The 15,125-nt window shown below is 41.6% G+C and overlaps 1 protein-coding gene across 10 annotated transcripts in view; it reads right to left on the bottom strand.

Moving 5' to 3' along the window:
- Nucleotides 1-15,125, bottom strand: part of LDB2 (LIM domain binding 2) — a 338,074-nt gene that overhangs the window by 184,800 nt on the left and 138,149 nt on the right. For all 10 annotated transcript variants that reach the window (XM_053577585.1, XM_053577589.1, XM_053577593.1 and 7 more), the window contains exon 2: nucleotides 10,123-10,225. In XM_053577585.1, the coding sequence (XP_053433560.1) occupies nucleotides 10,123-10,225 (103 nt within the window). The remainder of the gene's footprint in view (nucleotides 1-10,122; nucleotides 10,226-15,125) is intronic.

The raw sequence follows: 15,125 nt of genomic DNA, 5'->3' as shown, positions 1-15,125 counted from the left end.
CGCGTCCTGCCATCCTGCCAGTGAGTTATTAACCACTGGCCTTTTCCCTACTGCGGCTGCAGGGGTGGGGCTGTTTATATGAACCATACACAGTCTTCCCCTCCAATGAGCTTACAGATGGTCCTGATTTGGGAAAGAATTTTATAAACTGCAAAGCATTATTAGAATATTTGTTATTTTAACTCATTAACCAATCCACTAGGTTATTGTTGGACACCTTTGGAAAACCCCAATGTAAGAATCCACTAAGGATCTGACTTTTTTTTTTTTTTGGCAAATTATACTATCATAACAAGAACTACTTATTTTGGACTAAACATTAGAACCTATACCTGTGTCTTTTTAAGCAAAACCCCAGCTAATAATGAAGGGTCTTGATTTTTTTTTTTTTGCTTTCCAAAGGGCAAGAAGTAATAAATGAAATTGCAATTCAAAACCAGGGAACATAGGAAGAGGAACAATATCATATGCATTCCTTATTTCCCTGGGGATGGGTCACCTTCCACTTCCCTCCTGAAGGCTCTGAATGGTGATCGCACCAATTAAACAGTGCCCTGGTCGCCAACAAAGCCCAGAGCAAAGCATGCAAAGGACACAATGGAACACCCAGCTGTCAAGAGACGCTATGGGACCCCAGGAAAGATGCTGCAAACATCTACTGAGAAATGGAAAACTTCTGAGAACTTCCATAACTAATGTTGATGAGGCCCTGCTGCCGAAGAGGCTGGATTTAATAAATCTTTTAATATTTCCACAGCTGGGCCTGCTTACACAGGGCTGCTGGACCATTTTCTTAAATAAGGCATGGTGCTGGTCTGACATTAGTTTAACAAGGTAATTATCAAGTGAAAAATAGCTGTGCACTGCTGCGAACCTGAATAATAACTCTCATAATTACTGATTTTGGTCCCATCTTTTAAAAAAAATAATAGGGCTCTAAGTACTGAAGCATTTTCTAGGAAATACATTCTGGTACAGTGTCTGGGAGGGTGCGGGGAACTATTAAGGATATAATTAGCAGTTTATTTACATAATCAGTCAAACACCGGTCATCATTTCTTGTATGGTCTTATTGAAGGGAAGCAAATGAACTTAGAATGTTACATTGTGCAGGCAACCTTGAAAAAGTTGATTATTACTAATTTTTTAAAACTTGGAAGTTGAATTTTTCTAAATGCCCCCACTGAAAAATAAATAGATTTAGTCGACTTTACCAAATGCTGGTACAATGTCACATATATGACAAGATAAATATTGCCATAGGAAATTGTACTGGACAAATACACTTCGCTGGTAGATAACTTCAATTTTTAGAATATTTTCAAAGTTTGCATTAATTCTGAAAACACAAAAATGACCATCCTTTGCCTCAGAACCATCTCAAGTCTTGGGTTTTGTCTGGGCTATAAGAGTAACGTGGAAATACCATTTGCATCTGTGAGGAAATAACCTCCCAAGCCTGACCCACTGAACTGGGTTCGTTATTAGATTCTGAAAGAACTTCTCTGTTTCTCACTGTTCTCAGGGTTACAAACCCATTCCAATGGAGCAAGAGATACAGGTTGCAAAGTAAAACAGACAAACAATCACATTTCAAATAAGATTATTCAAAGGCAGAAAAAGGACATAATACATTTTCAGAAAAGTTTATAAAAATAATGTAATGTTCTTATTTCTTTAGATAATATCAAGAACAGATTCCGATGGGTGAATAGTTGTACTATGTCTCATACAAAAGGAGTGGCTTTCTTGCTGTGCTCCCCGGGGACCTTACTTTCTCCCTTTTCAGATCTTCAAAATGTTTATTATAGTAGTGTTGGTCGTTATCAAGTTCAAGTCCTCCTGACTTGTTGAAAAACTAAATATACACATTGTGAAGGGGGAGACGCTCTCATCAAAGAGTATATTAAAGACAGCACTATTTGGGGAAGAACCAACTTCATAAAAATAAACAAGCACAACATAATGGTTATGTGAAGCTGATTCTCCTGGAATGAATAATAAAAGCAGACTACATGAAGTCACCAAGTTCTGTCAGCTCCTGAATCCAAATACTTCAATATGACTACCTTGATTAAACAATAAATAATGAAACATACCCTGATGGGTAATTTTGTCAGGGAGCCTGTACATTCTTAATGAAATCCATCTGAACATTGCTTAGTATAGTCGTAGAAGAATGCTAATTTAACCTGACTTCAACAAATGCTTTATTTTACCCCATCTGCATAAATAAGGTACATTCCTAACTTGAAAACATGACAGGAATGTGAAGATTAAGCCGTGCATCAGCTTGTGGGGGAGGATGCCTGGAATCACCTCCCCCTGCTCACTATCATGCACTAGTATTAAACAAAAGTAACACTACATGCATCTTAGCTGAAGTCTGATTTTTCTAAATGCTTTATCTTCAAAAATGGTACCAATATTACATGTGGAAATAATGTCTGAAAATAGGGTGTTGAGCATTATAAGGAATAGATTTATAAACAGAGGCACAGGGCATCTACATGAAAAGGCACGCCTAAGATCTGCAAATACTCAAGTTTTTGAAACAGGAGCCCGCTGGATCTTTAGCTCCTCCATAGCAATAGATTTTGTTCGTTCACCTTCCTATCTCCAGGGCACAGAAAGATGGCACATGGGAAATCCTTGCGGAAGGTTAAATACATGAATAGGTCTTTCCACTGGAGGAACCCCTCCAGTAAGATCCATTCAAGAAGAAGATTCAAGTACCTGAACTATTGCTGAGGACAACTTAGTCTGTGTAATGATGTGATTGGACTTATTAGGAGCCTGGGTGACTAGCTATGTGGTGCAATACTCTAGCAATCCATGGTTCAAAGCAAGAAAGAAAAGAAAGAAAAGGAAAGGAGGGAGGGAGGAAGGGAGGAGAGGGATCAGAAGGGGAGGGAAGAGATGGGAAGAGAGGGGAAGGGAGATTGGTTGGGTAGATGTAATTTTAGTTTAGAGTTTAAAATGTGAATTTCAAGTCTTGGATCTGTGTATGGACAAATTTCCAGATTACTCTGTGACATTTCTCTTACTCTATGATACAAAACAGGCTGCAAAAATTTGAGATCAATGTATTGAAACATGGGAAAAGCCATAAATACAATAATATGCCTGTGGGCTACATAACTGTACATCTTGGGGAATGTCAGTGCTAGGGGTCAATACAGCATCACTCATTCAATTCAAAAATACCTATGGAAAGCCTTATATCTGCAAGACCTTATGTGGTAAGGTGTTTTCGGTCATGAAGTTAAGAACTGAGGATTTTAGATTAGAGGGTAGTCCTTGTCAGTTTCAGTACCTGTCCACTGGAAGCAGACTTGATCAACACCCTTTTCTCTATTCCGTGATATATATTATATATCTGTTCATGAAAATTGTATATATTTAAGGTGTATAACACAATATTTGATATATATGTAAACATAGTAAAACAATTACTAGAGTCCAGCAAATTAACACAGCTATCTCCTTATACAATTACTTGGTTGTTGTCACGAGAGCAGCTAAAATCTACTCTCTTAGCAACTTCTAATACATAATACAGTGAGATTAGCTATGGTCATCACAGCGTACATCAGCCCTCTAATGTACCGTGGTACTTTGCTAGAAACGTTGACGGTATTGCATAAGTTAATGGTTTATGGGTCTGTCTCTCTTGTTAAATCGCAAGCCTCTTTAGGCAGACCACATATATCACACTCTTGTGTGTATGCTCCACACCAGCCCAAATGCCTGGCATAGTCAACTGTGGAAGGCTGGAAATAGAGACTTTGGGCTTAAATTCTTGTAATACTTTGACCTGTACCTTTACTCCTAACCTATGTCCAGGTATTTCTTTCTTTAGGTGAAGCTCATAGGAACACTTGCTGGCCATAAACAGAGGTGAGACTTTTGTGAATAAGAAGATCAGGCAAATGTCATCTTTTTGACGCAATATACATGCTCGACCACCATGTAGCTGCTCTGGAATTGTCAAGATTCCATATTTGAGCATGAACTTGGATCCTTCAAATAGGGTTGACATATTTAACAAAGAAAACATAGGATGCCCAGATCAATTTGAATTTCAGGTAAACAGTAAATAATTTTGTAGTGTAAGTTTCAAGTATTGCATTTGTCTACTTACATTTTATTTAGCCACCCTTCCTGCAAGATGGTGAGGAAGCTGGAGGTAAGGACGGTCAGGTCATGTGTTTCCCAACAATTTTTTATAGTGCAAAACAGTTACCTTCTGTGGTCCCCAGAAAGTAAGTGCCAGCAACACCACCTGTCATTGTGACAATAAAAAAGTTTGCCACACTCTTCCTTTTACTCACTATGGGGCACTGTCATTTTGGTTTGAAAACCATGGGGAGGAAACAGAAGTAGGAATGTATTTCATAAAATCAAGAGTTAAGACTCCATGGATGTCATAGTCACACAGAGTGTCAAGAAAAGTGCATAATTTTCATTGTCTGGCTGGAACCTCAGTCAGACTTCCCAAGTAAGCCTTGAGGGCAGTCACAGAGATGACTTGCTTTAGCTTGTACATTTGGCAATTTTAACCCCATGAGAAAAGACCCAATGGTTACCATCCCAGATTTCAGAGCAGCTTGACTTATAACATATCAGGGGATAATAAAAACAGACCAAATCTGAAGCATCAATTATAAATGTGATGATAATTATACCTTCAGCTTGCAGAGCACTTTAAATTTACTTGAGGCACTTTTCGGTCCATTAGCTCATGTGACCATTAGTATGGTATTTATTAGAGATGAGAGAATGGAATGTCTGTCCAATCTATTGTTATGACCAATTTGCAACTTCTGGTACCACCAATTTGAAACCACAAATGGGAAGAGTTTCAGTCTCCCCTTTTTGTGTTTCAAAAATCTGTCTATCTATCCATTGCAGGCTTTCTCTTGGGTCTTCTTTATGACTAGCCTTAGAATTCTCCATTAATGTCACAGAAGATTCTCTTTCTGAGCAATGTAGTTGATCATGCTAATTGAAGGTAAGAGTTTTAAGTAAAATAAAATGAAAACAAAGTTTAAAACTTGTGATAAACTCCCTTCCTTCCCCCAAGCTTTCTGCCCCATGAAGACAACATCTCATTCATAGCAAGAGCTCAGTGAATTTTGAATGAATCAATCAATTGATGAGTGAAGGAACAAATAAACTGAATGAAAGTCTGCTCTAGTTCTAGCTTAATTCTCTTTGAATCTCACCAGCCTAATGAAAACTGCTGTTGAAAAGGTCACTCGTTAAAACCATAACAACAGAGGCTAGAGCCACCCCCAAATTAGCTAAGACAACTAAACGTAAAAGAACACTTTGCCCAGAGTCATCTGAGACAATGACACTTACGTTATTATGCAACCAAGATACCATAGTCACAGGTGAGAATCCATTCCCTTAATTGACCATCGGGACTACTCTGAGGAAGTGCACTCTTTTCTCTAAGAGAAACTTCTGAACACAATCAAAACCAATTTCCTTTCATCTGATTCTCAGTAAATAAGACACAGAGCCCAGAGGTGCCCAGAGAAGTTACTGACACTTGGTAAATGTTCAATGGCTCCTTGTTCTCTGAGCAAAATGGGGGCAGGAGGTAAAGGATGTCATCCTCTGTTGGACAGAAGTCATAATGCTAATTGCTTGGGATCTGTTTGTTTAAATCAACATCTTCCATTCATTTCTGTTTGTCTCCTACTTGGTCATTAATTTTTATTTTATTTATTTATTTATCTGCAGTTTTTGGCCGGGGCTGGGTTTGAACCCACTACCTCTGGTATATGAGGCCAGTGCCCCACTCCTTTGAGCTATAGGTGCTGCCCTGATCATTAAATTTTTAAGGTCCTGATATAGAGAAAAGACAGGTCTGATCTGGCTCCATCCAAGCCAGGGTTCTTCATTCTGTGTGCGCAACGACTAAATGAATAATAAAAGCTACCCTCTGTTTTAATTCCATGTGGCTGTCATTTCATAGGTTTATCTCCTTCCCTTATTCTCCACTCACTCATTAATCCATGCAGCAGGCATTTACTGTGTGCTTGCTAGGGGTAGGTGTCAAGCGAAGGTTCCATGTACATCTCTTTTAATCTTCTCAAGCACCCCAAGATGGTGGCATTATTATTACTTTGGTGTTACAGGTGACAAAATCTAGGTTAAGGGAGTTCAAGGAACACGTCTAACATCACATCACATGCCCACCACCATGCACTTAGGTGAGGCAAAGGCTCAAAATCAATTTGCAAGGATCCAACGTCCATGACTTTTATTTTCATCCCCATGAATGAAAAAACAAAACAATGAATAAGGAATGTGTAGGGGAACAAAGTTACTTTATAGGGAACCTAATCCCCAGGGCCAGTTAACATGTGCCTCTTGAGAAGTATTAGAAGCTTCTGGTACCCGCCATAGGAACCTGTGCCTATCCAGACTTCAGATGTACTTGGAGGGCTCATTGTTCCTTTACAGTGAAGGAAAGGACACGCGCACAAATTCTTGCCTTGAAATCTCCCCCCTCCCACAGTACCACGCACGCTCTCTGCATATAACTTCTAAAAATGGCCACATTCCTGCCACAGTAGTTAGTAAGTGCGGCATGAAAATACCTTATGCATATTACCAAGGAATGATTTTTCCCAGAAACATATTGTTAATCATGCAATATGATATTAGAAAGAGAGAGGAAAAAAATTAGGGGGAAAAATGCTTTCAGAATTCCCATACAAATGCAAGCACAATAAAAATACAGCTGGGTGAGGTGAGTCAATAAAAAGCAGTAGAGAGATGGTAACTAGAGAGAGTGAAGCTGCTTGGGTTTTGTAGAATTTCTGTACCATAGGGGAGCACATCCAAATACACAACACATAAAAACACATATTACAAGATAAAATTGAAGAACTTCATCAGTACGGCAAAGCTATCAGAGCTTTCAGAGGAAAAGGAGGGTAGGGGGAAGAAAATGTAAAAGAGATGCTAGGAACGGAGAAATGGCTCCGGAGAGGGGCCAATTTCTCATTCTTTGAACTCTCTAATGAGACTTGATAACTGAGGAACATCCAGGCACAAAGCATGGTGATGTTCCTTAAAACAACTTTCTAGTTTGGAGAGTGAAATGTCCCCACAGCAGCCATGGAAAGCCATGAAGGTGTGTGGTCCTCATCTCAGACAGAACAAGAAGGTCCAGATGAGGTAACAAGTGTATGAGAGAGAATTACTGGAGCCTCAGCCCCACATCAAAAACAGCCCAATGTCCAGCTGGGCTAATCCCAATGCAGGATAGACCTGGCGAGAATCCAGGAACCAGGTCCATCCTGGACTCTCCACACCAGTCACGCCTCCCAATCACATCCCACCTGGGGGATGCCTCCCCCATCAGGGGAGCAAAGGACTGGGGGATGGGGATCCTGGGGCAGCAGGATCAGTCCAGAGGAGCTCTCTGCTTTCTGAAAGGAAGGAGCAATGGATCCGTGGATCACCCAGAGCATCATTGCTGCCCGAATTACTATACTCCTGGGACTTTGTTCCTATTAAAGCTGATCGGATGATATCCTAGGGTTGATTTGAAAATGTCTTCAGGGCACTATGGGTCAGATTCTTCCCATTTAAAACAATCCAAAGATCTTGGTAAAGGACCATTTTGCCAACATTCTGCTTGGTGATAGAAGCTGTTCCCCAATATCTATTCCTTTATCCACTCATAGCTACCTTCATTCCACAGGTATTTACTAAGCACCTATTAGGGGTGAGTTCATGTATTAATCTGAGAAGTCAGCAATTAACAAAACGAAGCCTCCGTCCACATGGAAATAACATTCTAATAAAGGATGGCAGACAGCAAATAAATAAGCAAACATCTATTACAGGATTTACAGCTGCTTAGAGACAGGATATCTTAGAACTAGAAGGACCCTCTAAAGACAAGATATGATGATGGAGAGGATAAGTTTTTTTCTAAAGGCTACAAAAGCCTCCCCTAGGTTATATCTTACCCAGTGTGTGTAATTAGGGAATTTTTTTTTTTTTTTTTAATGAATGTCATAGCCAAGTCTTATTTTCCTCTTCAGAAATATAAAGCTTGCAGCTCCCTGGGAAGCAAGAAAGAGGGCTGGAGCTTCCAGCCCCAGGACAGCCAGGCAGCTCCTCAGCCTGGCACAGGCGCCCACACTGCCAACGGGTTAGGGTGGCAGCGCCCAAGCTCGGAGTGCCGCATAAACAGCACGCGTCAGGCGTCCTCAGCAAGCTCCTCTTCCCTGTCTCCCAGACGCCGGCTGTCAATCAGCTGTCACCGGGCCCCACATCAGCGGCCTGTGCACATCACCAGGCTGTCAGCAAGGCAGCTGACGAGTCTGGGCTCCAGGCCGTCAATCATCTTTGTTTCTCTTCTCCACTCGGGAAATATTTTGGCTCAGAGAAACAAAGGGAGCTGAGCATGATGGCTCGTAGTCAGGCACGTTCTCCTGTACAAGATCTTAACAGGTGCTGATCATGCCTCAGCCCCAAACAGTGTCGGGGTGGGGGATGGACTGGGGAGGAGTGAGGATCTGGTTTATTAGTACACACTCCAAAGCTGTAATTCTAGTTCCCCGAGCAGACCCTGACCCTTTGTTGGGTTCTCTAACCAACAAAGCAGAGCTTATGCTTCACCAAAAAATAAGGCAGCTTGGAGGATGGATGACGGTGCGGTTAGAAATTATTCACCATTGATCAGGCAGCCTTTTGGGGAGGGAGTAATTAATTGTTGGAGCGCTAAGTTCATTTATCTCCCAGGGACTTTGGAAACACCTCTCTAGGGCAGGAGGCTGCCTGTGGATCCCCACATACAGAGGGAAGCAAGTTAACCCAGCTGGGGCTTCCCAGCTCCTGCCACAGGGGTCACTGTGTGAAGGTAACAGTGCTCTGAACAGCCTCAGGCTAACATACTGTCTGTCCCCTTACCCAAAATACTGATCAGTAGTGTCTCACACCCTTAAAAGTCCACGGTCCACAAATCTAAAGAGATGCTTCTGGCAATGAGTTTCAGCTGGGAAGTAAGTGCATGCTGGCCTGTAGTCCCCTTTTTGACACTATTGCAAAATTATTGTATGCATATATTAGCATAATTAATCAATCAATTATGCAATGCATCTAAATGGTACTAAGTTGTCTAAAGGTCCCTCAAATTAAAAGAAATATATTGCTTTCCCTTGGTGACTCTGAAATCGATTTAGCAACAATCAGAGCTTTTAATTGTGTGTATCAAGAACCCTTATTACTTATCAATTGCCAAAGGCTTTGGATTGACTCGTTCACACCGTGGCTGATTCCATCATCATCTCAGCATTTGTCACAGTGGGGATGTTGTCCCCTCTGATGGATCCCTTTATACATGCAATGCCGATTTCTGAAAACACCCCTGTCTCTGATCTAACCGGTAGTCACTGCTTTCCTGCTGATCTATGCCTGCTGGTCTGATAGCACAACTAGCAAATCTGATTTCTCACAAGTTGGCTGAACCTAATCAGGACAGATCAGCTGTTACCCAAGGTGCCACGGGCTGCAATTTGAGGCTCTTTAGAGAGTTATTGCTCGCCGGAAAGACAAGGAACTGTAATTCTGTCAACACTAATCCCGAACTCAATGTACAACGCTGCTGTGCCTTGCCCCTCCCCGAGGAAAAGATAGCGCTTGTCAAATAAATACCTGAGATAATTGATAAGAGGGAATTAGAAGGATGTGGCTGATATAGTGACAGGAATTTTTTTTTTTTAAAGAACCTTCAGAAGCAGAACATTGGATGTCAAGTGCGAGCCGTCAAGGATAAAGAGGGTGGCAGGGAAGAGATGCCTGGAAACTTCCCATCATTCAGCTCCCACTTATCACTGGGTGACTTCGTTCATATTTGCCTCGCTCTCTAAACAGGCAAGTACCCCAAACATGCTAAGCCTCGAAGGAAATCTCTCCGAGCGACTCAGGCTGCCACCCGGTGACAGTGCCTTGATGGGAAGCAAGAGCATTGTCAGGAGCGGCGGCGTTATTGTCAGGCTGTCAGCTCCGCACCATTCTCTGAAGACCCCTGTGGTTTTCCTACAGGCGCAAAGAGAGGAATATTAGGAAAATAAACTTCATTCTTACTGTATCGCTTTGGTCCATCTTCCAAACAAAATGAAAGGGTTAATGTGGCGTCATCTTCAAAAAATTCAGTGGCAAACGCGTCCCACCAGAGGTTGTCACTATCCTGCAAAGAGACAGATCGTTTATTTATCAGGCAAGCTCGGAAAAACATCTCAAAGAGGAAAACAGAGAGGAAGAGAAAGGAAAACCCAGTGGAGGCAAGCTCATTACTTAGCATATGTGTGTGGGTGACCAAGGAAAGGGTGGGCCTGTGGTCACTCTCCAAATGAATTGCCTCAAATGGGGACTGGATTCCAATTCAATAAGTGAGCTTAAACAAACCAAATGACAATTAATTCTGCAGGACATATCTGGGGAGATTTAATAATCTTTCTATAAAACACAATATGATGTTTTTTTGACAAAATGGTTTGCATTTAATGTAAAATATGTTTAACTTCTCTCTTTTTCTCTGTCTGTTCTTTTGACAGTCCATTCTTATAAATAGAAATCACAATAATATAACCAGGATAAAGATTTTTTTTTAAATAATCAAAAGGAATGTTTCTAGCTATACCCTATGCAAATTTCCCTATAAAAGATATAGGTTATGAGAACATTCATTTTTATTTTACAAGATGAGTTGTTGCCAGATTAAAAAAAATGAAATAAAGTAAAAATAAAAAATTCATATATTGTTACATGGATCGATAGGCAGGTAGGTAGATGAGTTAAGGTATAAGCCACCATCCTATACATCTGGGTTGTTCCTGAGGACTGTTTATAATGGTAGGCAACCATTAGTTTGTTTTTAAAACAATGATTAAAAATGGAGCAGCTCAGCAGAACACAAGCCATAGGCATGAACTCTGTTTGTTTTGGGTTGAGTGTTTCTCTTGCTTATCCAGAAAATACTTTGGAATTGGCCCAGTTGAAGGCAGTTAGAATCATTGCTAATCCCCAAGAGGGGCAGGGGGCCTCCTATAACAGTGCACAGAGCATCACTTTTAAAGGAGAACACATACCATGGCCTCATCCTCTGTATAGGGTCCAGTTCACCCCCAAATTCTTAAGTGTAATCTTTTCCCAAAGAATTGTTGGTTTGTGCCAGATTTTAGGACAAGAGGCTTCCCAGCTGCCTGTCAGATGGGAGCAGGGACAGATGGGGAATGGCTGCTCCCAACTCACTAGTCCCCACCACTGGGCCCTGGCGGAGACATTGCAAGCCTCTCTTCTTCCCATTAAGTTGCTCTGCTTATGACAACATTAAGTTGTTGTCACTGGCAGGCCTCAGGAATGAGCCTGCGTCCCAGCAAGATTAATTCAAGAGCCATGGAAGACTGATGCTGTCCTCTCCTTCGGAAGAGAAGCTCAGCCAAGTGAATTTTTGTGTCTCTCTCTCTCTGGCCGCTCCCCAGTCACCACACCAAAAGCCAGTCCTTTCCTCAGTGAAACAGGGTAGATAGGAAACCACCCTTGCACAGCACACAATTCTACATACAAACTACCTTTCTTCTTCTTTTAAAATCAAATATATATCGAGCACCACGCTATGTACAAGCCCTCAGATTACACAGCTGAGATTGGTCCCCACCGTCAAAGAGCTCAGCCTCCACCAGCAGAAGACAAGTAAGACCCGGAAGCCTCACGCCGCATCTGAGACCACAGCACGTGTCCCCAGTGCTCTGGAAGCTGGTGGAGCTTTGAGAAAACTCAGTGGACTTGAAAATAGAGGCATCAGTTGGGGGAAGAACCTTGGGTGGGAGACTGGATACATGGGTTTATTTGACTTAAAGTTGCTACGGAGATGGACAGAGATTTGTAACTAACATTTACTGTTTACCACTTGGCAAGCACTAGTCTACGTGTATATTCCGACTTAATCCACACTACGAACCTGTGTCGTGTGTGTGTGTTTACTTTCTCTGTAGCACAGGTGTGAGCTGCTTTTGTGCAGGGACCGTGTTTTGCTAGCTGCTCTCTCTCCCAGCCCCGGGATGGTGTCCAGCCCATGTTATTATTCTATAAAAATAGTTCAGTGAATGAATGAAGTTGTTCATAGTTTCATCTCTACTTTGCAACTGCAAACGTAGCTGATAACTTACCATTTAACAGTGGTAAATGTGCACTCAGCCAAAAAGTGCTGGAGCTGGGATTTGAACTCAGACTGTCTGACATTCCACACCTGCCCAACCTCTGCTCTGAAGAGGCGGTTTGGGGGAATTGGGTTAGGACTCAGAAAGAAGGGGGAAGAGTCGAAGTGGAACATTTCGTCTCAGACTGATTTCTTCTCTGAGGCCCTTGCTTTGTTGCACAGCCTTGATTCCAGAACTCATGCCCAGGAGAACCCCTGGTGCTGAATGAGGCAGCAGATGGGACGAAACCACTGAATGAAACCACTGGGGTCGCCACTGCCCCTTCTCAGCTGCATGAACTTAGGTGACTTCTTTTGTATCCTCCAGCCTGTTTCCTTACTTGAAAGTTGAAGATAATAATAACAACAGTAAGAATACTTGGGCAGGGTAGAAGTGAGGATTTAATAAATTAGTGAGTGTCAAATACCCAGGACACAGGGAGGATCAATCAAATGCCCCTTTCCTTCCTGTATCTCCCATCTTTAATATCATTTCTAGAGCAGGAGACATTTCATGCTATCACGATCTGCATAGAAAATGAACTTTATAAAACAGTCTGTTTATAAATCAGCACTTTTCCCTATCACTGCAACTGCTTGCAACCCATTTGCCTGGCAATGGCATCTGTCTACAACACAGTCAAAAATCAGAATGAGAATGTATAAAGTCTCTTCGGCCTCCCTCATTGCTCAGAAGCCCAGCAACCAGATCAGGAGATCCACATCCGTTTTCTAGTAATCTAACTCTTAGTCACTGGTGCTTGTGCTAGAAAAATGAACCATAACAGGCAAAAGGTGAGGGAAATTTGACCCTGAGGTCACTGGGCCAAAAGAAAGGATTCAAGGTAAAATGAAGTTCTGAATAATCCTTAGCAGCCACCCAGGTTCTATGGGGGCTCCCTAAGTGACTTTTGGATGGAAATTAAAAGAGCCATAATGATCCAAGAGTGAGAAATATTATTTGAGTCAAACTAACTGCAGTAGAACATGGGGTGAGTCAACATCTTAGGAAATCTCAGGACAGGTTTGCCAGGAGAACAGGCACAGCGGGTAGCTACCACACAAAAGAATACTTGGCTTTGGACACAACTCTTAAAAGAACATCCCCCAAATAAAAGTGTAATAGTTAAGTTCACAATACTAGGCACATGATGGGTGGATGTAATATCTCTTTAACTAAGAGAAATGAGTGAGAGGATGGATAGATGTACGAATGAATGGATGAAATGTTTTTTGTACCATCACAAAACCAAGTCAAGGAAGTCACTGCACAAAACTGTTAAGAGATCTTGACTATGGACCTGATTTTGTCTCTTGGTCAACATTCTTAAACTGGCATAAAAATTTTTTGCTGTGTATTTAAATTATAACTGTCAAACTTCCCCTGCCACACACATACTTATATATAAACCTTTGCATTAGTTCAGTTGCAAGAGACAAATGTTTATGTACAGCAGGAAATAAAAGGAGTAGAGCTTTAAGGAAAAAAACTATTAAATGAATGAAGACTATATACAAAGGAAGCTGATTATGGAAAGACCACACATTTGGGGGCCCCTGGGTCAATGACAACACCATGACGTAGTGTTTTTTAAGGGTCTTACACGTACTGCACCATCTTATATACACAATTGCTCTAATTGCTACCACACTGGCTGCGTCACACTGGCTGCAACATCAGAACTCTGCCTCTCTCGCTTGCTGAGTGTCCTTAGTCAATTCACCCAACTTATTTGCATCTGTTTGGCAGGTGGGAATAATGATCTCAGTGACAACACACATCATTATTACTCATTATTATCTCACCTGTGAGATAATAATAATAATAATAATAATAATAATGAGTAACATTATCTTCTCTATCTGTGAACACCTCTATCTGTGTTCACAGATAGAGAAGATTTCCAAAACGTTCAGTTTACTCAATAAAGACGAGACAGTAGGAAATGGTAAGCTAAAGTTCACATACAAGCCTGCCTAACTCCAATCCCTGCTTTTTCCAAATAGTAATTCTGCTGCAAAAGTGATTTTCCAATTTAGTTTGAAAACCAAAATGGTTCACAAGAGTTAGAGGAAGAGGTCAGCATTGGCCAGAGGAAATTCTGTCTGAGGAAATGAACCCTCCCAACCATTTTTGGAGTTTGACCCTTTCCCCACCTTTTCCTGATGATAAACCTCCTTTCTGAGAACTTCCTCCTTCCATCCTGATGCCTGGCATATAGTCCCTGGGATAATTTCAATAGTTTTGCAGAAGACATTTGCATAATACAGAGGCTGGGAGAGCAGGATGCAGTTGAGGAAGAGCCCTGCTGATCCGAATAAGCAAAGCCCCAGGCAGGAGACCTAACAAGCCCCACGGGTGGAAACTCAGCGCTTAGCCACACAGCTGTCTCTTGAGTTCTCAACAGCAATAACAAAAAATCAGGCCCTCCATTTTCCAACTTGTCATTGTCAGAACGGCTTGCGCCATACAACACAGGATGCCAGCACTCTGCCTGACCTCAGATGAGGAGGAGAAAGGGACCAGGGTCACGGAAAACATACTAGTTACAATTCTGCCATTTTTGCTTACAGGTTAGGAGCCCCCACCCTTGATTGTAAACTTCGTGCAACATCCTTGAAGAAACAGAAAAACCAGGAAATGCCCAGATATCTCTTGGGATCAGGCAATGTGACCAAGTTCAGCAAAATGGCCAGCAAGAAGCTGATGAAATAAGTTCTCAAGAGTGTTTGAGTAAAGAATCCCAAAAAGAAGCTCCCTAAATTTTGGAGGAGGGATATAGTTGACCGTGTTCATTCCACCCAGGTGATCATTGTAAGTCAAAGACAGTCCAACAGGACAAGGTTGACTTTTTGGGATTCTCAAGGAAAGGTCATGGTACATGTCCTT

This window comes from Nycticebus coucang, chromosome 23 (genome assembly GCF_027406575.1).
Source record: "Nycticebus coucang isolate mNycCou1 chromosome 23, mNycCou1.pri, whole genome shotgun sequence".
Classification (NCBI taxonomy): domain Eukaryota; kingdom Metazoa; phylum Chordata; class Mammalia; order Primates; family Lorisidae; genus Nycticebus; species Nycticebus coucang.
This window is presented reverse-complemented; position numbering and strand designations above follow the sequence as displayed.